General features: G+C 33.1%; 1 protein-coding gene across 3 annotated transcripts in view; it reads right to left on the bottom strand.

Annotated features, from left to right (window-relative positions):
- The window catches only part of CSMD3 (CUB and Sushi multiple domains 3), an 873,364-nt gene that overhangs the window by 565,483 nt on the left and 281,994 nt on the right, over positions 1-25,887 (bottom strand). For all 3 annotated transcript variants that reach the window (XM_040979396.1, XM_040979397.1, XM_040979398.1), the window contains exon 6: positions 23,355-23,467. In XM_040979396.1, coding sequence (XP_040835330.1) covers positions 23,355-23,467 — 113 coding nt within the window. The remainder of the gene's footprint in view (positions 1-23,354; positions 23,468-25,887) is intronic.

The following is a 25,887-nucleotide window of genomic DNA, read 5'->3' as shown; positions in this document are numbered from 1 at the left end:
GACATGTATAAGAAATAATTTTTGGGGCCCGGCGCGGTGGCGCAAGTGGTTAAAGGTCCTCGCCTTGCACGCCCGGGATCCCATATGGGCGCCGGTTCTAATCCCGGCAGCCCCGCTTCCCTTCCAGCTCCCTGCCTGTGGCCTGGGAAAGCAGTTGAGGACGGCCCAAAGCTTTGGGAACCTGCACCCGCGTGGGAGACCCGGAAGAGGCTCCTGGCTTCGGATCGGCATAGTATCGGCCCGTTGCGCTCACTTGGGGAGTGAATCATCGGATGGAAGATCTTCCTCTCTGTCTCTCCTCTCTGTATATCCGCCTTTCCAATGAAAAAATAATAAAAATAAATCTTTAAAAAAAAAGAAATAATTTTTGACCTTTGAACTGTATCCAAGAACTGAAAATGTCAAAAAACACAGAATAAACTTATCCAGTCTAAAATTATGGATGAAGACTGGATGATGCAAATAGAAAATGTAACATGGAATATAGTCGATCCAGTCATATTTGTCACTCCCTTTTTATATATTCACACATAAATTTGAATGGATATATGATAATACTTAAAAAGAATTATTGGAAAAGTCACTAAAATACATATACTTTGGTATAAAAAATTTGGAATACATGCATAAGAATCTTCAAAATGATTCAATGATTTAAACTTAAGATGAGAACCTATACAACTGCACTAAATGAAAATATAAGCAAAATTCTTCAAGATATTGACCTGGGCAAAAATTTGTTGGTTGAGATCCAAAAATCACAGGAAATGAAAGTAAAAGCAGACAAATGGGAATGTGTCAAGCTGCAGAACCACTGCAGAGCAAATACAGTGAAGATAAAAATGACAGAATGAGAGAAGATAATTGAAAAGTATACTTCTGAGTAAGGACAAAACACAGAATATGACAGAAGCTCAAGTAACTGCAAAGCAAAATAAATGTTAACAAAGCAAAACAAGAGGTTAAACAGAAGCACAAACAAACAAAAACAAGTAAAGAAACTAAAAAAAAAAATCATGCTAAGACATGGAGCTAGGATACGAACAGACATTTTTCAAAGGAAGAAATATAAATGGCCAATAGACACATGAAAAAGTTGCTCAGAATCAATGTAGGCAAATAAAAACCTCGGGGTGTACTACCTCATTGCAGCTAGAATACTCACTACCCAAAATAAAAAACACTGCAATTGCTGCAGAGGATGTGGAATAAGGAAATTGCATTAGGTGAACTATGAAGGACAACAGTATGGAGATTCCCCAGAAACTAAAACTCCACCTTGCAACCCACCTACCCTACTCCAGAGATCAGGAACAAAGTAAATGAAATCAGCATATTAAAGAGATAACTTCAAGCCCTTGTTTACAGGAGCTCACTTTACAACACCAAAGAGATCAACCAAGATAACACTGACAGGTTATCTGCTAAAGTAAATGTAGTACACATGCACAATGGAATTTTACTCAGTCATAAGTAGATAACATTCTGACATTTCTAACAAAATGGATGCAACTAGCGATAATTACACTAACTGAAATAAGCCATATGGAGAAGGAGATATAACAGATTTCCCTTAATTTCGAGGTAAATACATAAAATATAAAAATTGTGTATGTGCCTATCATTCAGCCTGTCATTATAAATATTGTTTACTGAATCACACCATATACAAAACAATATCTCCCCTATTTCTCCAAGATTATACTCATCATGAATTCCTCACTTTCTCATACTAAAATTTCAAGTTTCATTGAAAACTGAAACTGTGTATATCAACTGCACATACTGTGAATGTTGAATAATACTAAAAGCTCTTAAAGATAAAAGTAATTAAAATGATAACCTAATTTCAGTCCAACGTGTAAAATTTAAAATTTTTAACTGTTTCCTCATTGAGTTTCCTCTCCTAAAAAGTTCCTAGCAATATAATTTCATTTATCTGTGGAAATTATCAGCTTCTCAATGGGTACAACACTCACATTAATACATTTAAGGATTTTGCTGTGTGAATTTGGATTATGCTTTTTTTTTTTTTTTCAGTTTTTGGCATGAAAATTTCCAGTTGCCAAAATTTAACTACAGAGTTTCTGGTCTTCAGCAAATGTTATGGGGACGATTTTTTTTTTTTTTCTCAAAAACACATCTCTCAATTTAACTCTGAATCTCCAATAAATAGTAAAAAGTTATTGAATCTTTGCTTTATTATACACATTTGATGATTCAGAAATGAACAGTTTAGCCTGTATATGTTTCCTATGAAAGACCACATGTAAATGAAACACAGAGAGGACAGAAAAATGTAACAGCAAATGATGAAACAAAAAATGATTTTGAGCTACACCCTTAATACAATGAAATGAGTAGTACACAAAAACAGGAGCTAATATCTACTGTTTCTATTGAGACTGTCAGATTCTATAAATTATAGTCATGATTTTGCTGATTTTCTATCATTTGCGCATTTCACTTAGCTTCTTTTTGTACTATAGACTCTTGTCTTTCATGCTTCCATGAAATAAAATTCACTTTCAGTCAGGATAATATACGTTGACAATGTAATGTAAACATTTGAATTCCATCTTTCAAAATTCTTAATATTATAGTATTACTGACTTCTTTTTATTCAACTTTCATATATGTGTGAGTGTATATATATATGCATATATATATACACTCTTATATATGCATATATATATATACACTCTTATTCCTTGTTACCCACTGTTATATGATTGAACACAATAGTAAAAAGGCAAACAACTAAACAGATAATAACAATGTGACTATACTAGATTGTTATACTAGATTTAATTATCCACAAATTCTTTGTAGGTCTTAACATCAAGAAGAAGAGTCTACTATCCATGTCCCTTGGATCTTCCCCTTGACTTGCTATGACCAACAAAGTAGGTCAGGAATTACACCGTGTGAGTTCAAGAGTGTCGGCTGAAACTGCCAAGTAAGGACATGTGTCTAACCTCCTTTAAGACAGACATCACATCTGCCCCAGATCATTGTGTAACATGGGACCTTACAATAACCAACCATTTAGCTGACCACAGCTGCTTCTACGAACTCAGAAGATCCCTACACACGATTCTGTTGATTGAAAGAATTATAGGAGATATCACAGCACTGACATTTTAAGCCTTTTTGAATTAAAATGTTTTTCATAAGCTGTGGCTAACCTGTACAATAGGTGCAATGCCACAATGTTGTATGTATATGTAGTAAAAGAACAGATATGCTATTGGGACAAATTTAATAAGCACAGTCCTGCAGAGAAAATAATGTTTAACATTAAAGTCCATAAAGCAGGCAGCTTGTCGGGAGGTGGAACAGCCAGGACACTAACATGCACCAGTATGGAAGGGAATCCTTGTGCTTACAAGGTGAGAATTTAGCCCCGAATTATATCACCAGGCCTCAATGTTTAAAATCAGATTAAAAAGATGAGTGGGGATTCTACAAAGAAGAAGATGACAAGAAATAGTCCAGAGGACAGGCATAGAGCACCTGATGAATATGTGGTATCACACATATGATCTAAGTCATGAGAGGCTTTTAGACTTTATTACAAAATCAAACATCAAAAACGGTCTTTCAACTCCACTCGCTATAGCTACTATGACATTTCTCTTACCCTTTCGCAGAACAAGATGTGATATTGAAAATAGCCATACTCTAATAAAATGAATTTTGCCCTGATGAAAACAAAAAAGATTCTTGAGATTAATAATTTAAATTTTAGTTTCTTCTGAACATGGTTACATGGAGATACCTCAAAAACTAAAAATATAATTTTTATTAATCTATATTAAAAATAGAATAGCTTTATAGTTACATTCATTCCACAAAGATGTCCTTTTTGTATTTCTCCATGTCATATCTGAAGAGTACATTTAATCATTTTCTTCATAATTGATTTGCAAAATTGTTTATAACATAAAAAGAAAATATTATTGATAAAATATATATCATAAGAAGGTCAATCAAGGTCTTAATTAGAGAATAAAACTCATGTGGTGGAATTTAAATTACTAGCCAGAAGGTTGCATAGGATTTAGTGGGACATCAAGGGTGATCACAGCCCCCAAGTCATGCCAGATGGTCAGCTAAGTATTTTTCTGCATAAACAGTCAGCTGGAATGTATATTTATGCGTGACAAGCTTTCAAAAATGTTTTCAAAATTGTTTCTCTTTCTTAAATATTACTTATACTATTAAATGTCACTGAATCTCGGCAATCCTGAATTTTCTGATATGAATAGATTGTATTAAATATATTTATAACTGGGCAAATAAGCTCTTTACATTTAATTAGATGCAAGTTAAAGTGGTGTGCCTTAAAATTAAGATTATAATTAAAAGTGCATGGCAGTTAGTTAATAAAGTATATTAATGTTTGCTCAACAGAAAAGGTGAGATACAGAAAACATCATGTGGTCTTAATACTGTAGACATAAATGCTAATGTTACTGTCTTAGCTTAGCTGAATGATCTACAATACCTAAAAATTATATATATATAATAAAATACACCTATCTTTTAGTTATTATTTATAATAATTTTAATACTGTTTCATCTATTAATTGCATATATAACATGAGGAATGCCACTATTTTGAAATCAGTTCTGGATTCAAGACTGAGCAAGCTGAAATTATTAATATGATTTTGTATGAAGTGAATTACTTCACTCATTTAAAATTTAAAGAATCTGAATGAAATATGTGGTAACATGACATAATTAAGTGAATTTATACTATGTATCCTTGAGAAATTAGTTTTTTGGTACCTTTTTTTTTAATCAATGAATGATATCACTTTTACAGTAAAAAGAATGCATGCTCATTTTCAAGAAATCAATCTGGCTACCTGCTAAGAGTACCTTCAATCACTGCGATACAATCAATACAGAGCTATGCTAATATAATAACAGTACTGACTAAATTGATACCTTTGTTAGCATGCAATGCCTGGAAAGGGGTATATTTTTATTAAGCATGCTTAAAATATTGCCAAAAATGTATTATTGCTATTTTTTTAAGAAAATCTCAGAAATAATCACTTGGATAAAATAAATAAGAACACAATTAAGTTGAATTTATTTATACATTTATAATTATTTTAATATATTATTTTCCTTTTTGCCTTTCTTTCTAATGACCTTCTTTTCATTTCCCTATTTCTCTTTTTCTTCTTTTCTTCTTGTATTTCTTCTCACCCTCCTTCCTCACATTAAGAGTTAAATATTTATAGGAATTTCTATTAATAAAAATTTTAAAAATGAAATACTTAGCAACAACAACAACAAAAAGCAACTGCAATGGGTTTAGTAATGTTAGTCATGAAGCTGTGGCTACTGGAGACAATGCTAATGACTGAGTTGTTGAGATTAGCCCAATTCACAACTTCTCTACAAACTGAAAAGCTATAACTTCTGAGGGTTCGGAAATATTGTTTAACGGGAAGATTTAGAGGATAGCTTTCAATATAAAGAGCATAAGGCAGAAATTACCAAAGTTTATCCAAAAAGGCAGTGGTAGAATGATACCTGTTTAGAAATTAATGTCTTGAAGGGCATTATAATATATTTGGGTTTTATTTTATTCTTTAATGAAGAAATTGAGAGGGATGGAGGGACGGCTGATTTAAATGTTTAACAAATTACAAATAACAGATTGTGGGTCTAAGCACACGCTTGTGTGCTTACTGGTGTATGTACCTCTCTCAGCAGGGAGTTGAGGGTGGTATTTTATTTTTACAAGTGAATCATATGACACAGTGGCATGTGAAAGGCCATGAGGCAGATTTTCAGAATCATTTCTTCACAAGAGACTCCTAAAGATGTAATATTTAAAGCTATTACCATAGAGCTTCTGCATCAGAAAGTACAATTTCTACAGCCATAAATGTAAATACATTAGCTCAGAGGTTTCCTGTGAAGAGTTAAAAGCAGGACTCAACACAGAACAAGGAACTGCCTGGAACGATATGAAAAGTTTAATGAGCACTGAAGTTTCAAAAATACCCAAATGACTAACTGAATCAATGTTCCAAACAAATAACAAAGTGATGGGGATGCTGAAAGCTGAGGCGCTCAGACCAAAAGAAAAAATGGTTAAATAAAAAGATCATATGTGAATTGCTTTCTAAGGAAAAATGTGAAGAAGATAAAATTTGAATGTAGGCAATTGCAGGAGAGGTAAAATCCAGTTGAAAGAGGAAATATTCTACAAGCATGACATATGGAAAAAAGCACAAAAAAAGACAGCAGCAAGTTCAGTTTTGGTTCAATTAATGTGGAATTAGAAAATCTAATTGAGGGCCCGGGACAGTGGCCTAGCAGCTAAAGTTCTCACTTTGAATGCGTAGGAATCCCACATGGGCATAGGTGCTAATTCCAATAGCCTCACTTCCCCCATCCAGCTCCCTGCTTGTGGACTGGGAAAGCAGTCCAGGATGGCTCAAAGCCTTGGGATCCTGCACTCGCATGGGAGACATGGAAGAGCTCCTGGCTCCCGGCTTCGGATCGGCACAGTACCGGCCCTTGCAGTCACTTGGGAGTGAATCATCGGAGGGAAGATATTTCTCTCTGTCTTTCCTTCTCTCTGTATATCTGACTTTGCAATAAAAATAAAACAAATCTTTAAGAAAAAAAAAGAAAATCTAATTGATAAAGCAGAATTCCAATCACTGTACTCATGAAATAGACGAAATTTATTTTATGAAGTTCAAAATCTGACTTCATGAAGTCTGCGATGAGAAATAGGATTCTGTTGTCAATTTGTTTGAAAATTTAATATATATATAGTGAATTCATTAATAGTAATATTTTGAGATATGTAGACCTTGTGTAGTGGCTGCATGGAGCTGAACAATAGATTTAGCTTGCATTCTTAAGATTTTCTTGTGGTGAGAACATTTACAATCAACTTTTCCAATGACATTTAGCAATACAATATGTTGCAATTAGCTATATTAATCAATTACATATTGGTCTCTTGAATTTTTCTTCTAATTGAAATTTTTCAAATTCAATGAGCATCTTTTCAATCCTATCTCTCCCTTTAACACAGGATAGTAATTATTCTACTTACTTGTGTAAGAAGATGGAAACTTTATTCAGGAATTGACAAAACTGTAAAATAATTATACCATAAACCCAAAATATAAGGATAAAAATTAAAGGTCAAAAGTATATTATTTTATTGTAATCAACTGACATCAGATGGAAGATATTTCTAGTTTTTATTTTCATTTTTACTTTTTTTAAAACAAGAGAATACTATCCAGAATACACAAAGAAATCCAGGATAACTGTAACAACACAACAAACAAACCAGTCAAGAAATGGGCAAAGGAAATGAGCAGACACTTTTCAAAGGAACAAATCCAAATGACTAACAGACATTTGAAAAAATGCTCGAGCTCCTTAACAATAAGGAAAATTTAAACAAAAAAAAATATTCTAGTTCTACTTAATTCCAGCGAGAATGGCACACATACAGAAAAAGGTACCCTATTCCACTGCTGGTGGGATTACAGGCTGGTGCAGCCGATTTGGAAGTCGGGATGGAGAATACTTAGACATTTGAAAGTTCACCTGCTATATGACCCGGCAATACCACTCCTGGGAATATATTCAAAGAATCTGATATATGGGAAATCAATTTGCACCCCTGTATTTATTGCGGCATGATCAACAATTGCAGAAATAAAGAAATAAACTAGATGCCCATTGAAAGAGGCCTAGATAAAGAATCTGTGGCATGTCTCCTCAATGGAATACTACTCAGCTATTTAAAAGAATAAAATTTGATCATTTGCATTTAAATGTGCCCAACTAGACACCTTTATCCTAAATGAAATGAGCCAATCCAAAAGAACAGATACCATATATTCTCTGTAATAGAAGACAATCTCCTTCAAAATGCAAACAACAGCAACAATAATAAAAAATGAACACACAAATCTAACCCCACAAACAAAGGATATGATGGACACCAGACTATCAGGGCTCCAGTAAAATAAACAGAAGGCATCTCTACCAAGGAATGAAGGTAGATTCCCAATGAAACTTCTAAGTATATCTAGACAACAAAAAAAACTACTGACCATATCAACAAAGTTATGACCCACGTAAACAGCAAAATGTTGGAACTATTTTTCTTTCATCTCTAAGTTTAAGTGGTTGTCCTCTTTTGATGCTCAATGCTAATATGGTTGAGGAGTTGTATTGTTCATTTTAGGGAAAGGATCTTATTTCAATTTCCAATTTCCTGGTGTCAAATATAATTACCTTTGTTGTGAATTTTACCAATTTGTGCTTTTTAATCATTTGTGTCTTTTTCAATAAGTTCTTGTGATTCATTAATTGATCATCCATAAGACAAGTTTTGATTGAATGTAGGCATCTGAGGTTGTAAATGTCCCTTTAAACACTGTTTTTGCTACATGTCATGGGTAATGATCTTGTTTTTACTGTCAATTCTTCAGTGCCAGTTCAGTCATACAGTAGCATCAACTTCTACAAGAAAAATTTTTATTTTCTTTTTCATCACTCCAATGACACATTTTTCTCTGGTCCTTGCTTAGTGTCAACTTTGGATCCAAACCCTCTCCTGCAATGACTATCAGGGTCACCCCAGAGCTCCCATCCCCCCAAAATCAAAACAAAACAAACAAACAACAAAAAAATTAGAATAGACAGAGAACAACAAGGAAAGCTTAGAATCAGACAGGAAACAGTCAGCGGGGACTCACATATAACTTATTAGATAGGACATGAGAACAAGTTACTCCTATCTAGGGTATTGAAGATTTCTCTGCACACCCCTCCTAAAATTGTGCCTCAACTGGTGACATATGCCTTGTTAAAGCTATCAGCCATTTTGAACTATCCTAAAATCCGCCAAAATCAGTAAAAACTATGCTTCAATACAATAAACTGCTAAATACAAAAAAGAAAATGGAGTAAAGGGTTTTAAGGCTTTGGGTCATCCTCTACTTCTTTCCCAGGTTATATGTACAGAGCAGAATGGGTAGTGGAGCAGCCAGGAGAAAAGTTGGTGCCCTTTGGCATCACAGTACTTGCAAGGTGAGGATTTAGCCATTGAGCCATCATGCTGGGCTCTTCATACAATCTTTTTTTAAAGATTTATTCTATTTTGATTGCAAAGTCAGATATACAGAGAAGAGGAGAGACACAGAGAGGAAGATCTTCCATCTGTTGATTCACTCCCCAAACAGCTGCAACAGTGGGAGCTGCGCTAATCCAAACCCAGGAGCCAGGAGCTTCTGTGGAGTCTCCCATGTGGTTACAGGGTCCCAAGGCTTTGGGTCATCCTGGACTGCTTTCCCAGGCCACAAGCAGGGAGCTGGATGGGGGAAGTGAGGCTGCTGGGATTAGAACCTGTGCCTATATGGGATCCCAGCACATTCATGGTGAGGACTTTAGCTGCTATGTTACTGCTCCAGGCCCACACAGAATATCTTGAAAGCATTGTTTGCATGATGACTTCTTATATCCTACACTCATACCCTAAACAAAGTTACTGGAGTTGTACCTAAATTATATCTGTAGCTTACATGACAAAATATTTCTAAGCACATACCACATGCACAAAGTAATCAAATAGTCATCTTTATGAACTTTAATCTCACATGAGATTTAGATTTTGAAAATTTAGCTCTTTACTGCTAAAAGAATACAGAAGGTCAGGGGTGGATGTAAGGTGATTTTTAGGGTGAAGTAACAATAATTATGGCAAGAGAAATGGTGCCTGGGAATTGAGTTATTGAATTGAAGGTGGAAGTAGTTAGTGTTAGTGTGAATATTTTGAAGCTAGAACTGAACAGGAATTGAAAACATGAGACATCAGGACAATATGATGAATCAAGGATGATACTGAAGGTTGGTTCTGAATAACTGGGAAACATGGTCATTTGTTACTACAAGACAGACTTCAAGGCCTAGCCTTATTGAGAAAACATGACAATTTCAGTTACAGAAATGTTAAATTCGATATGTATATGTGAACTAAATAAAATTATTTTTTTTCAGGTGTGAGCATATGTAAAACTGGGGTTCAGGTCAAAACATCTGAATTTGGAATATATAGTTAAAGAGCCTCAGCATTGAGCATTTAAAACCAAGAGATTTCATGGAATGATCAAGAGCTTAGGTAAGAAGCCAGAATGCACATCAGAAATCTCAGTATAAAGCAGGAAGGAAACCAATCATAGAGTATTATTGACATTGATGAAAAACAAGAGTTTACTCCAGATGCCAAATTTAGAGTATGCTCCAAGAAAAACGGAAAAATACTAAAGTGTCAAGTTCTGTCAGTAGAATAAATAATACAATAACTGAGATATTTGTCATCCATGAGCTATGGGGATAGAAATTGACCGGATGTAGTCTGCCACAGCATAAGGGGATAACAATTGTATAAGAGGACCATGTTGAAGAGATTTTTTACTAACGTAAAAAATCAGAATATATATTCATCACTATTTACATCTATACTTTCCCCAAGTTGTTCTCAAATAATAGTGCTACTTACACCCATTGCCTCTACATACACTCAGTATTTCTTTCTAATTTGTTCACAATTCATACACTGCCAAATAAAATTTAAATAGTGAGTTTCTAAGGACACAGTCCTAATTTCTATTCTCGAGGACTTTAAACTACATTTTCACTGATTGTCAAAAGGACTGAATAGGGAAGACATGCTAATTTTGACCAGGGGAATCTAGCAAAAAAGAAGTGAATGAAATGAATACCTAGGAGACAATTTGAGGAAATCTTACAATGGAAATCTACGGAATGCATAATGATACCAAAGGAAATTGTGGATAATTACAAAGCAGTGAGTGGAGATACCCAGAGGGAACTGCAAAAGGCAACATATCCAGAGAGAGGGATAGGAATGCATGTTTTGGTCAGAGTCACTAATGACACTGCCTAATGCATGAGCTTGTGAGCCACGTTGATTCTGGATTCAGACTGGAGCTGAGGTGGAGTGCAGCATTCTCTCAGATAATCATGGAGGAGAAGCACATTTCTTTTCTGCATTTTTCCAAACAAGCACCCAGACCAGAAAGGAGAGATAGCACAAAGTGAAAGAATGAAAAGATATTTCCCATCAACAGATAAAAAAAATAAACAGAAGTAGTTACTCTAACCTAATACAAAATCAATTCTAATAAACTATTAAAAGACAAAGAGGATTTTACATAATGATTAAGAGATCAATTCAATAAGAAGATGTAACTATAAAAAATGTATATGCATGTACTGCAAGAGTGCCTGGCTATTTAAAAACCATTTTTAAAAGAAATAAAATGAGAGACTCCAAAACAATATGATAATGATTATTATTCAACATCTGGACAGGTCAACTAGACAGAAATGCAAAAAAGAAACACTGGGGGGCTGGCACGGTGCCGCAAGTGGTTAAGGTCCTCGCCTTGCACACCCCGGGATCCCATATGGGCGCCGGTTCTATCCCAGCAGCCCCGCTTCCCTTCCAGCTCCCTGCCTGTGGCCTGGGAAAGTAGTCCAGGACGGCCCAAAGGTTTGGGACCCTGCACCTGCGTGGGAGACCCAGAAGAGGCTCCTGGCTTCGGACCGGCATAGTATCGGCCATTGCTCACTTGGGGAGTGAATCATCGGATGGAAGATCTTCCTCTCTGTCTCTCCTCTCTGTATATCCGCCTTTCCAATAAATAAATAATAAAAATAAATCTTTTTTTTTAAAAAAAGAAGAAACACTGGGGCTAATACATTTATGGAAAAAATGGACCTAATCGATATTCACAGAATGTTTCATTTCACAATGGGAACAAGCCAGATTATTTTGATCAGCACATGGAATCTGCTCTAGGATAAATTACACCAAGTCACAAATCAAGCTTCAACAAATGAAAAAAATTTGAAGTCATACTGTGTATCTTTTCTGACCATCATAGAATGAAGCTGAAGATCAGTAACATAAGAAATACCAGAAAATATACAAACACATGGAGAACGAATAATGTGCTTCTGAATGAACAGTGTCATGGAAGAAATCAAGAGGAAAAACAAAACAAAACAAACATCTAAAAATGAATGTAGTTCATAGCACAATATATCAAAAGTATGGGATATACGAAACACAATGTTAAGAGGGAAGTTACAGTATTTAATTATTATATTGAGAAATGCATAGAATCATCAGGAATAATTACATACAGCTTTAAGCCAACAAAATTGAAAATCTACAAATGGATATATTTCTAGACATGTACAATCTACCAAAATGTAGTCATGATTACATGGCAAACCTAAGCAAATCAACAACTAAGGTGCACATTGAATCATTAATAAAGACACAGCTAACAAAGAAAAGCCCAGGACCAGATGGTTCGCTTCACTGATGAATTTTATGAAATTCCTCAGGAGAAAATAACTATAATTCTTCTCAAGCTATTCAAAACAATCGACAGAGAAGGAATTCTCCCAAACTCCTTCTGTAAGGTCACCATCACCCTATTTCTAACTTCAGAAAAATATTCAAAAAGAAAAACAACCACAGACCAACACAGCTGAAGAACACAGATGCAAGAAAATCCTCACCAAATACTATCTAATAAAATCAGTATATAAACCAGAAAGAACTTCCACCCAAACCAAGTGAGAGTTATCCTTCATATGCAGGACACAAGCAATAATTGTGATATATTGATACATTAAATAATATAGACATATGATTATCTCAGAGTTGCAGAGAAAGCATTTGATAAACTAAAACATATTTCCATGATAAAACCCTAAGAAAATTAAGTCAGGAGCAGTCAAGGGACTAATTCTCACCACTACTACTCAATGTATTCATGGGTACAAATTAGAAAATAGAAATTCAAGTTGCCCTGTTTACAAAGCACATGCTGCTATATGTCATAGAACCAAAAGACTCTACTAAGAGTCTATTGTAACCCACAAGAAAATTTAGCAGTTTCAAGATATAAAATCAACACACAAAAATACAATAATCTGTGTATATACAATGACATGACAGAGAAAATCTTGTACAGGCATTCCCATTCACATTAGGTTTTTTTTTTTTTATAAATTAAATATCTTGGAGTAAATGCAACCAAAGATATATAAGTGATCTCTACAATGAAAATTACAAAACACTAAGAATGAAAAAATGATACCACAAATGGGAAAATCCGTCATGTTTGTGAGTTAGTAGAATTAATATAATAAAAATTTCCATGCTGTTGAAAGCAATTAACAGACTCTGTGTGATCCCAATCAAAATACCTATTGCATTCTTCTCAGATCTAGAAAACAAAACTACTAAAAAACATAGGGAAGCATATCATATATCAAATAGCTAAAATAACTTTCAATGACAAAAACAAAGCTGGAGACCACTACGAAGTTAGACTTCGAGGTAAACACAGTACAGGTAATTGTACCACCTGATACTGGCAAATAAGTAGATACACAGATCAATGAAACAGAATAGAAATCCATGAAACTAGTCCACACCTCTGCAAGCAACCAATTCTTTAGAAACAAATGGAAATCAATCCAAAGATAAAAGTGAATATTTTCAACAAATTGTGTAGGAAATATATTTATGTGTGAAAAAGTATGAAACAGGCCCACCTTACGCCTTATACAATATAAATACAGAATGTATCAGAGATACCAATATGAAACCTAGTTCCATCAAATTACTGCAGGAAAACTTTAGGACAACTCAGCAAGACATGAGCATAGGCAAAAGCTTTTTTGGAAAAGACCCAGAAGCACAATTAAAGCAAAAAATAAACAAATTGGATTATATCAACCTAAAAGATTCTTCACTGCAAAGAAAATACTCAGCAAATTGAAGGGGAAGCCAACTGAATGGGAGAAACTTTAAACTTATATAAGACGAATATTCACGGTATACAAAGAGCTCAAGAAGCAACAACAAAACAAACAATGCCGTTAACAAATGGGAAAAGGACAAAAGCATGGAATTTGCAATGAATAAAATACAAATGGCCATAAGACAAACAAACAAAATGCTCGGATTCATTATCCACCAGAAAAATGAAATATATGTCACAATTAGATTCTTCTCCCCCTACATAGATTATCATTGAAAGACCAAAAGCAAACAATAAATGTTGTCAAGGATATGTGGGAAAAGGTTCCCTAATACGTTACTGGTGGGGATGTAACCTAGTACAAGTATTACGGAAGACAAAATGGATATTCCTGAGAGATCTGAAAATGCATCTGCTATAAGACTCAGCCATATCCCTCCTAGGAATTTACCTAAATGGAATGATGTTAATGTAGAAGAGTATTATTTTTATAGCCATGTTTAGCACATCTTAATTCAAGTAGCTAAGATATGGAGTCTACCCAAAACCCCACCAATTACTGACTGGATAAAGATAAGATAGAAGGTTTATACACACTACAAAATCCTACTCTGCTATATAGAGGATGAAATCCTTCATTTCACAACCAAAATGATGCAATGGAAAACATTATGGTTAGTGAATTAGCAGGTCTCAAAAACAGAAATATGTGTTTTCCCTAATATGTATCCACTAACAGAACTCATTAAAAATTATGCAGGAATAAAATAGTTTCTTTGGGACAGGACTGTCTTTTTTTAGCCTATGTTTCATATTCCAGTGGAAACACGGTCTTGGGGTTTTTTACTTTTTTTTGATGAACATTATAATTAGTAGTAAACTAGGACTGTGAATGGAGAATGGATCTAGATTCCGATTGTGTAAATGTGCTGAAGAGAGAGAAACAGGGGAGAGGAGGTTCTGGGGGAAACCACTGTCTTCTTGAAATGTACACTTGGCATGAATGGAAATTTCTCTGTATAAATAAAGTATAAAAAAAGGAAATACTAAGAAATAAACTATATTTTCACAAAGAGGTCTATCAAACTACATGAATTTAAATACTGTCCTTTTTACTAGAATATTTCTGAGACAAAACAATAATCACTTAAAAAGATGAAGAAATATGAAATAAGAATGAATCTCCCTTTACTGAATCTATCAAAATAACTTTTGACAAAAATCACTTGGACCCAAATATTTTTTGCTTGACTATCATATTGAATTTGCTTTTGCAATGTTGATGAGAAAGCTGCATGTCAGAATTTAGAGTTGAGTGAAGACTTAATTTGCTAGCTTATCAGACTGAGTTCAAAGTTTTAAATATTTAATCAGACTAGGTTATAACTTTTATCTTTTGTTACACATTTTTTGTGGTTCTTGACATATATTTAAAAAAACATTAACTTCCCTGTCACCTTGTTCTACTAAGAAACATGCCGTTATTTATCTGACATCCATTATAACTGACATGTATGTTTTTTAGAGGTTCCAATTTTTTTCAAAAATGTTTTAATTATTATATGAGATATTAATCATTCACAGTGCAAAAGATAGTGAGAAATCACAACACATGCTTACTTTTGATCTGATAATAGAAAATTGAGTTCTGTTACTAATACATCTTCCTTTGCTGCTTATTTTTCTCTAACATGTTTGTTCTTCAAGAGATGGATAATTATTATTTTTATACTCTATAAAATCACTGTAACTAGTATTTCAGAAAACACTCATTTGTTCCTGTTTTCTCAGAAGTATCGTTATTGTCAGCATGCTTTGATCAATTTTTCCTTTTTGTGCAACTAAAATATGGACATTGCCTATTTTGTCAGGAAAAGAAAATAAGCCCTCAAAATAATTAGAAAATTTAGCATTGATATTTTAAGGTAAAGTATGCACTAAAAGGCTCTAAGAAAACAAACAGAAAACAGAATGCTAGTGTATAAGAAGAAAGAACAAATTTAAGAATTTGAATTTTTTGTATAATGTTTTAACATAAAATAATAAATTAAAAATTACAAATTTGGAATAATTTAGAGGATAAGATTTGATCTTTAAGTATCTAACTTCAGAAAAGCTATTCTTCTATGTGGTAAAAGTTAGTACTAGCATTTGTTTCCAAATTATATATGCCAAACAAGGCATGATATTTTTAGAACTACTAAGCAAGATCCCATTAAACGCAAATATCTTGTAAGTAGAGTTTTGGTGATGTAACTCTGTAACTTCTGTGAAAATACACTGACCTCAGCAGACATAACACATTCATCTTTCAAACTAATACATCTCAACAAGTCCTTTAAACAGTAAAACTAGTAAGTGAAATGCATGGTAAAAATACAATGTATTTAAAAGAGATGCCACTTTTCTCTTTTTTGTTTTAATAATATTAGCATGACTTTAAATGTACTTTCACATGTGGATTTACTGTAAAGTTTTCTATTAAATAATAACAGCAGAAATCTGAAGAATACTTTTTACTCAATAAGGACCAATATAATATAAAGTCGTTTTGCAGGGTATGAAACAAATTGGTCTCATTCAGATTCAAATTGACTTGGGCCTTTGGCCCTACTTATCATTTAATTAAATAGAACTGTATTATTCAGAGCTATTAAATAAGATGTAAGTGAATGATGCAAAGAAATGTACTTAAAAAGGCATTATAAATTACATAGGAAGGATTCTCATAGTAAGATACGAGCATTGCAGGATCATCTAAACACAGACACACACTATACCCACTCCCTTTCCCCAAAAAACCCACAGCATTCAAGAGAATCCTTGAGAGAAAATGAGTAACTGACACTGAAAAGTTGGCTTATATAATCCAATGTAAGACAAGATTGTCAAAAATAACAGCAACAGCAACAACATAAAACCTTGTCTCTTTTCCTTTCCCCTCTACCCATCTCAGAACATTTAGCACTAAAATAAGGGGTGTCTTCCCAAAATAATCTGATTTCTCTAGGATTAATATTCTAACTCCTGGCTTCGGATCCTTGCAGCACTGGCCGTTGAGCTCACTTGGGGAGTGAATCATCGGAAGGAAGATCTTCCTCTCTGTCTCTCCTCCTCTCTGTATATCTGACTTTGTAATGAAAATAAAATAAGTCTTAAAAAAATATTCTAACTCAATATTAAAACAAAAACTTAAAATCTGTGAAACAGTCCATTTATTTTAGATTTCCTTAGGATTTTTCTAACTGCTAAATAGCATAGTTACAGTGAAAAGGCAATTTAGTATTAAACATCTGACAGAGTGGACACAAGTATGCAGGTAATAATAAAATAAAAAATTCCTAAAATAATACTTTTACTAGCTAGGAAAATAAAATAAAAATATTGCTGTGTAAGCTTATTTTATATATTTATCTTAAATTTTAAGTGGCATGGAGAAGATCATTTTACATTTAATAATTAAAAGTTCTAAAATAAGGAAGACCCTGAAGTATAATGGTACTGGTGGACATTTAGCTAAGGACTGGATGGAAGAGCTACCAAAAAAATGCCATGGAATACAAACTAGTAAATTGATTATAAATCGCCTTGTGTCCTGGATGCTGGCAGGATTCTCAGTTGAAAAAAAAAAAATAGATGACATCTCTAGTGAGACAAGCTAATATGTACGAGTGAGAGAGAACAAACTTTATATGAGGGTAAATCAGTTTTACCACATACCATCAAGACTCCACTAACAGGGCGCAGCCTGGTAGCCTACTGGCAGAAGTCCTCGCCTTGCATGCCCCAGCATCCCATATGGGCACTGGTTCCAGTCCCAGCTGCTTCATTTCCCCAACAACCTTCCTGTTTGTGGCCTGGGAAAGCAGTCAAGTATAACTCAAAGGCTTAGGACCCTGCACCCACATGGGAGACCCAGAGAGCCTCCAGTTTTCTGGCTTTAGATCATCTCAATCCTGGCCATTGTGGCTGCTCGGGGGCGGTGAGCCAGCGAACAGAAGATCTTTCTGTGTCTCCTTCTCTCTGTAAATCTGACTTTCCAATAACAATCAGTAAATCTTAAAAAAAAAAGAACAGACCCCATTGACTCATTTGTATCTAGAAGTTTTCTTGAAACAGAGAGCATACATAGGTGACTGAAATCTTGCAAATGTGAGAATTCACATTTGAAAAGTTAAGTAAGCATAAAGAGAATTTTTCCTAAAATAAACTGTTAGGTTTTAAATATATATTACTGCCAGTAATGAACTAAGTAAGAGATTACATTGAAGTATCAGCTGGATTTCCAGTTTTATAGTCTCCGAGGTTTACTATATTTGAGTTGACGTACAGTTGACTTACATTTAACCAAAAACAGAAAAATCTATCACATCTCCTACATGCATTTGTTTACGTGAAAATAATAATAAAAATCACAATTATTTTAATAAATTATTTTAGAACTTTATAAGTTCCATGAGACTGTTCTCTCAAAACTCAGTAAGTCTAAGTGAAAAGAGCTGGGCTTACTTCATATGTTGAAATAATAAAGTACTTAATATGTTAAAAATGATATTTTGAGATAAGGATTCAAACACATTGTTATGAATCCTTCCATAGTGTATCCTCAATAAAGCTTAAATACAATCTTAATTTCAAAAAAGACTTATACTTACTGAATACATCCTGAATTGTACTAACCAAGTTCCACCCACTGTATACTGAAAGAAAACCTTATCTTAAAATGTCTACTAGTCCCATGAGTTAAGTATACTTTAATTGTTTGAACTGAAAATTGTGGTCTTCTTTTATCATATCACAGTTATGCATTCTATCCTTGAATCATCTGTATGGCTCAAACTGAGAGCCATCAAAATAAAGAAGAAATGTTTTAATTGCAGTGATGGGATACCTGATTCTATATCTTGCATTGAAATGGATATGTGGAAAATCAACATGAAAAATGATGTCTAAATAAAGTTACAAAAGGAATAATTCGGATATGTGGAAAATCAACATGAAAAATGATGTCTAAATAAAGTTGCAAAAGGCATAATTCAACCTATTATTGAAATGAAAGATGAGAATATTACCAAGCTTGAGGAAATTTACTTTGGTACTTCATTATATTTATGATTTGAACAAATCTGTTACAGAATGGAAACTGCTTCTCAGTTTTGCTTATAAAATATTCTGATTGCAAAGAAGAAAGCTCTTCCCTTGGGAAATGTGGGCATCTTCATTTGTGTCAGTGAGAAACAGAAAGCCTTACATATTTCTTTTTAAATGTAATCCTTGGAATGAAATTGTATGTTTCATCACAATATTTAAACTACTTATTCCTCATGGTTGAATGTGCGTATCCTCACTCACTCCATATGGCTGATGATTTCTTTCCACTGAAGCATCTTTATTTACAGCATGCCAAATTTCTACTACAAGAAGTCTTAATTCTTGTGGTTCGTGCAACAGGGATGTGTCTCTAGATATCTTGACGATCATATTGAGGTCCAGTTCTCAAACATTAATCACTAACTTCCTATCCAACTTCTAATCTCAAGTCATATTATTTCTCTGATATATCATGCTGCATAGAAAATGACTTTATTGATCTTTGTTTAGTTATTACACTTTACACTTTATATGAAAAAACCACAAATACAAAAAAATGATCATTTCTAACAATCTCTTTTCACCACTGGGCATCTAAAATGCCGAGGGTCTGCCTTTGTATAATAGAGATTTGTGGAAACGCATTTCAATACAGTCTAAATTTCCATCCACCAATTATGTTTCCTCTTGCAAAAACTATGCCCAAATAAATCTATAAATGATGATGATCCATTTGAGAAATTATGTGAGGCAGTATCCCCTTAAATTTAAATACCGTGTATTACTATCAATATATCTTTCTTAGTATAAGTAAAAATTTACTCATACAAGAATCACATTCAAGAAAATGATGGAAGCAAAAAGGGGAAAAATCAGAATGGGGGTTTAGATGGTTTAAAATAAAACACAGAAATATGTTATACTCAGATATTTCAAATTTGTTATATACAGCAAGCAATACCTAAGGTTACATGTCAAAGACAACATGAATGCCTATAGTTTCAGAAACTTGAACACACATTAAGCAAATATTCTTGAATGCACTAAAATTTAAAATGTTGTATTCGTATTTTATATTTAAATACATACCAATAGTATGTTAAACACATTTAAGAGGTAAAGTTTTTGCAACACAGCACTGAGAATCTCCAGAAAACTTTACAATTTATGAAAATAAGAAAAAAACCGATCATGCAATAATGGAAATGTAAAGCAAAGAAATTTTACACAAATATGAAAAAATTAAATCACATTTAATATGGGGGCTTCAAGAAATAAGACTTCCAAACACCTTAGTTAATGAAAAATTTTACTATTTATGGGAAAAAATTAAATCTAAGTTCTAATTATAAGAGATACAACAGGGTCTGAATATTGAAATGATTTCCCTCTCCAAAAAAAGAAAAAATGCAGTCAAAGATAAAACAATTTTTGTAGGGGAACTGGATATTTGAAAAGATTTATTTTTCAAATGAGAATAGACAATTAAATTATATAAACTAAGACATCTGTAGTGTACATAAACACAAGGGAAAGAAGAAAAGCTTTTATTATTTTACATTGGAGTGGGCGAATTCAACATGTGTCCACAAAAGTATAAAGTATTTTATTTATCAAAGTCATTTTATTTAAGTCACAACTTTCCTTATTTCTAACATTAAAACAGAATTGTTTTTATTATTCTATTGTCAGCCTAAATATAGCCCTATTTAAAATCATAGTATCAAAACCAAAAAGTAAGGTAGTCTATAAGATAATTTAAATACGGCTTCATAGAAAAAGGCATGTTAGTATGCATCTACGCTATCAATTATGGGTATTACCTAACTATGAAAAATAGCTAAGTGCACCCAACAAACTCTTTGGTAATTTGCAGTTAATTTTCATAATATTTAACAAATGGCATAGATTAAATAGAAATGTTATGAGGATTATAATCAGTTATCAAAACCTAGAACTCCACTGAAGCATAAATGAATTTGAAATTTAAGTTGATAACTATTATTGAGTACTCAATAAGTATCTATGTTATTAAGAAGCTGAGGCACATAGAGCTGATTTTGATGTCTGCATAGTCAACAAATACTCTGAATTCATCACAATTTAGATAAAAATAAATCAAGCAGCAGCATGAAACGAGGTAAATATGATTTTCGTGTTGCATGAGTCTATGGATTCCTACACATCAGAATTGTGATTTTTGAAGTCATGTTACATTAGCCTACCAGAGGTTTCTTAAAATCCAGATTTCTTCATTTAATTAAGAATTCAAGAAAGAATTACTTTAATTGAATTTATTCTCTCTAGCTAAATTGTTATTTGGACAAAATGTCATTTAAAAACTTAAGTCCAAATCAGGAAAGTTTTAGCATTAATAAATTCAGTGGCATATTTAATATAACAAACTTTTTATTTTGCTTATTACAAAGCCATAGCTTTCATTTTCTGTGGCCATTTTATTTACACTGTTTTGTGATATGGTTCCCACTAAAAATTATCTTCTTTTTAGCCTCTTTTCCTAATGAAGATAGTAATAAATTGTATCCCATAAAAATTCCTTTTCTGTTTTATTGTAGCAAATTCATGGACCTGCTATTTCGCAGTGCTGAACCCAGATAAGCATTGCTGGGAAATCAAAATAAATCTTAGAATTTCCAACAAAAGTCAACTTATGTCCAACAAGTAAAATAGGGAAGATACTAATCAAATATACAAGTACACTTGTAGTCTTGTGGCACTTCCTTAAGATACAAAATCAACTTTATCTTAAGGTATTGGTTCCATGAAATCAAAAAGCAAAAAAAATAATAAAATAAAATAAAATAAAATACCATTAAATTTTGCAGATATTAATTTTGTCCAATTTTTATAGCTAAACAAACAATAAATGTTTATTTCATACTCAGAAAAAGAATAAAATGCATCCAACTGAAAGATTCTGCGGATTCCCACATGAGTCAAAAAGGTTTGGCTTTGAAGTTCTGCCATGCCATCTGCTTGAATTCAATGAAGAGTGGAATCAGAGCCATAATACCATGTGGTTAAAAAGTTCCAAGGAAAAATGTAAACCTTGATGTAAAGAAGTTTCACAATAATTGCTTCATATAAAAGTAGTACTATTATTTCTGAGGTATTCCAAACTTAAAGTTAGAAATGGAATATTTTTCTAATCTAAAACCTCTCTAAAGGGGGATTCTGGCTTACATAGGTGTGACTCAAATTTCCACGATATGTGGAGACCTATTTATAACACAATATATGAAAATAAGCTTTCCTGTATTATTTTAAAATTTAAATTATAATGCTTTATAATACACATTATTTACTATGGCTTTAACCTTGTAATTGCCCTAGTTTTTAAATTTCAATTAAATACAATTGTTTCAGGTATTCTAATGTGGACTTGTTCTAAAATTTTTATTTTGTTTCCATCATCGAGATTTTTATGACAATGATATTCAATGTGGTATTATGAAAGTAAAATTTGAAATAACATCAACCTAATACTGTTCAAAGGAACAGAATTGCTTCAGAGAGGCTACTGATGCTAAAGAATAAGCTAATTGCTGAATTCTGCTCTCCTGTGCTCCAGAAAACAAAATAACCTGTAGTGTCATTTTAATTACTGAGAGTAATCTGTATAAAGTCACCATATTAAATCTGCAAAATGTTTAAGACAAACAACTAGTAAGGGGGAAAAAAACATAAAAAAACAGATAAATGGAAAAATGTTATTGTGGCAATGCTTACAAGTCCCTCAACAGTAGCTGATACTATACATGAAATCAATAATATGCAAATACAGTCTGAGAATAAAGTGTACTAAACCCAGCTAATGTTACCAAATAATGAAAAACAAACATTTTTATGAGTACTCCATCTTATAATAAACTAATTTTGATGATGTTTCTTGCAAATTAATAAAACAATGGTTGCATTTTATTTATTTAAAATTATACCTGCTAATAAAATTGGCTTATAATAAATCTATGAAGGTTAAACTAGCAGTAACCAACACAACTTTATATGGTAATAGACTTAAAACTATTTGTAGTTGTTGGTTTTCTGCAGTGTTTTGTGGTACAAACTTTAGGTGGCATTGCCATTCTGAAGCACTATATTAAAGAAAAATCTTTTATCTGTTACATTTCACCTGTTAGAAGTCCTAATATTTACTCTCTTCATTACATTATAAAATCAACTAAATTCAACATTTCAATTTAGTTATGATCACATTATTGCCTCAATAAGAAGATAGCTAGCTTTACTTATTCAAATTATGATTTATAAACCCTAAGGACATTTTTCATCTTTCATAAAATGCAATTGTGCATGCAAAAAACATCTTATAGCAGAAGAGGAAGAGTTAGCCATTAAATATACCTTGATATGGAGCACTGAATCCACGATAGCGGTGATTGCTGTCTGTAACAAAATGCAGTCTGAGCCAGTTTTTGTTGCTGATAATTGGTGGTGGTATATTCATTCCAGACAACCTGAATTATAAAAGACAACAAAATAATTGAAAAAGCTTTTCGGCAGTAACCATTAACACTGAACTGGGACCAAACAAATATACATTATTCATGATTTTGCATTATAAATTTTTAAGTGCAAATGTAATAGTTACATGTTCAAAATCCACTCTAGATTAGGGCAATTCTTAATAGATGATACTCGAATCAGGTTATATACACTAGTAAACTCGTTTGTGAAACAGCAATTACATCTAATTATTCACTCAAATCCACTGATCAGATTAATGCTATTTATGACATGGATATTAACAAACACAGCACACATTCAGCTGATGTGCTGGCTATTTTGTCCACATGCAGTTATTGATACAACAGAGTTAAAAAATGGAAAGAGATAGGGCCTGGTGCGATAGTGTAGCGGTTAAAGTCCTTGCCCTGAACACACCGGGATCCCATATGGTATGGGTGCTGGTTCTAGTCCCAGCAGTTCCACTTCCCATCCAGCTCCCTGCCTGTGGCCTAGGAGGGCAGTCGAGTATGGCCAAAGCTTTGGGACCCTGCACCTGTGTGGGAGGCCTGGAGGAGGCTCCTAGCTTTGGATTGGCTGAGCTCCAGCCTTTGTGGCCACTTGGGGAGTGAGTCCTATGAGAGAAGATCTTCCTCTCTGTCTCTGCTCTCTGTATATCTGCCTTTCCAATTAAAAAAAAAATTGAAAAAGATAGACACTGCTCTTTCTTCCAACTTGAAACTACAAGTTTTCTTTCTCTACATTTTCTTCCTCTCTCTGCTACCTACTCCATGTATTTTCAATATTTCACACTCCATGACAAATTTCACAGTTTTCCCTCATACATTATTCAGCATCCTCTATAATTGCATAATTGTAAACATATCCATAATCAGCTTTAAATAAAATATATAGCAGCATAAAGTTGTATTATAGTCTTGCTTCAACAGACAGGCAAAAAAGCTGTATTATTTCAACATTTTTAATCAAAAGATGCCATTAACATTCGCCTTGAAACAAATTATTTCAAGAAAAACACTGAAACAAAGACCTGCAAATCAGTCATCATTAATTACATAAAATAAATCACACTTCCTAATCTCTAGATAATTTTGAATAGAACACTTATTCCAATCAATCAAATAATACTTCCATTATGTAATTCCTCCATATCGTTAAACATTTAAATACCAGGTTTTTGTCAAGGGACACGTCTCAAAAGCCAGAATATCATATGATAAAGGACAGTTTTACACTATGGTGCCTAAGTGTCTATTATATTACATATTTACTATTTTTTAAATTTACTGCTTTTCTATTTCAAAAGTTAAACAGATGATTTAATATTTTGTGTTTTTTATGTTTTTGTAAAGTTGAGAGGTTTTTTGCTTTGTTTTGTTTTTGTTGTTTTCTTACTTTATTCTCAGTTCTTTTTAATACATCACACTGGGGCACTGCTGAAATGTCTTCTGGGGTGAGGTATATGCATAGTGATGCTAAATCCCTCAATCAAACACACATTACCTCAGAAAATCCATTGCTGGATTGTTTGCAGTTTCCATTTTCAATAGATGATTTTCTTGAACCCTAAATTCACCTTCATGGGATCATTGTGGCCACCAGTATATGGACTACTGGATATCAATAAGAACAACTGAGCTCTTTTTGATATAGTTATATGCTTGGTGAAATGCAATTTAATTTTTCTCTATTAATCTCAGATTTTCTGTACATAAGGGTGACTCGGCTCAGCCATGTGATTAGTTCTTTCTTAATTTTATAAATAAAGACAAGTGATGTGCTTGTACAAGTTAAGACTCGCTATTTTTATATCTTATGGAAAACCGTATTTGATTACTTTCTCTCTCTCTCTCTCTCTCTCTCTCTCTCACACACACACACACACACACACACACACACACAATCCAGGCATGTTTTGTCTTACTGGTTTTGTTTAAAACCACTGAGTATAAAATAACTGGGATTCTGTCCAATTACATTTTCAAGAGAAGAGTATAGTTTAAGCCAGATTTTGATTTCTATTTGGTCCTTTTCAATTCTGACTCAATGAACATAAATATGTGCTGCAAATTTTAAATTCTTTTTGACACATTGATATATTTCTGAGTGTAGTGAGACTATAATTCACAAATATAATGCACTGAAGCAGAATTTGGAGACATAATAGGGACAAAGTAGCTCTATCTACAGTTTTACTGCAAAGGAAACCAGACAAAAAAGTGAGTGTGCCATGAATAGAGTAGAATATGACTGTCAAAGTCGCCTGAGCATCAGGTATAAGATCACCAATGGTGTATAGCAAAGGAAATTGTATTTTATACACAGTTTTATACATACATATATATTATGTAGGATATACATATATAATATATATGTGTTTATGTGTATATAAAATATTTGAAGTTAAATA

This window comes from Ochotona curzoniae, unplaced genomic scaffold (genome assembly GCF_017591425.1).
Source record: "Ochotona curzoniae isolate NIBS_2020 unplaced genomic scaffold, NIBS_Ocur_1.0 contig_3190, whole genome shotgun sequence".
Lineage (NCBI taxonomy): Eukaryota > Metazoa > Chordata > Mammalia > Lagomorpha > Ochotonidae > Ochotona > Ochotona curzoniae.
Note: the sequence above shows the minus strand (reverse complement) of the source record. Positions and strands in the feature narration are given on the sequence as shown.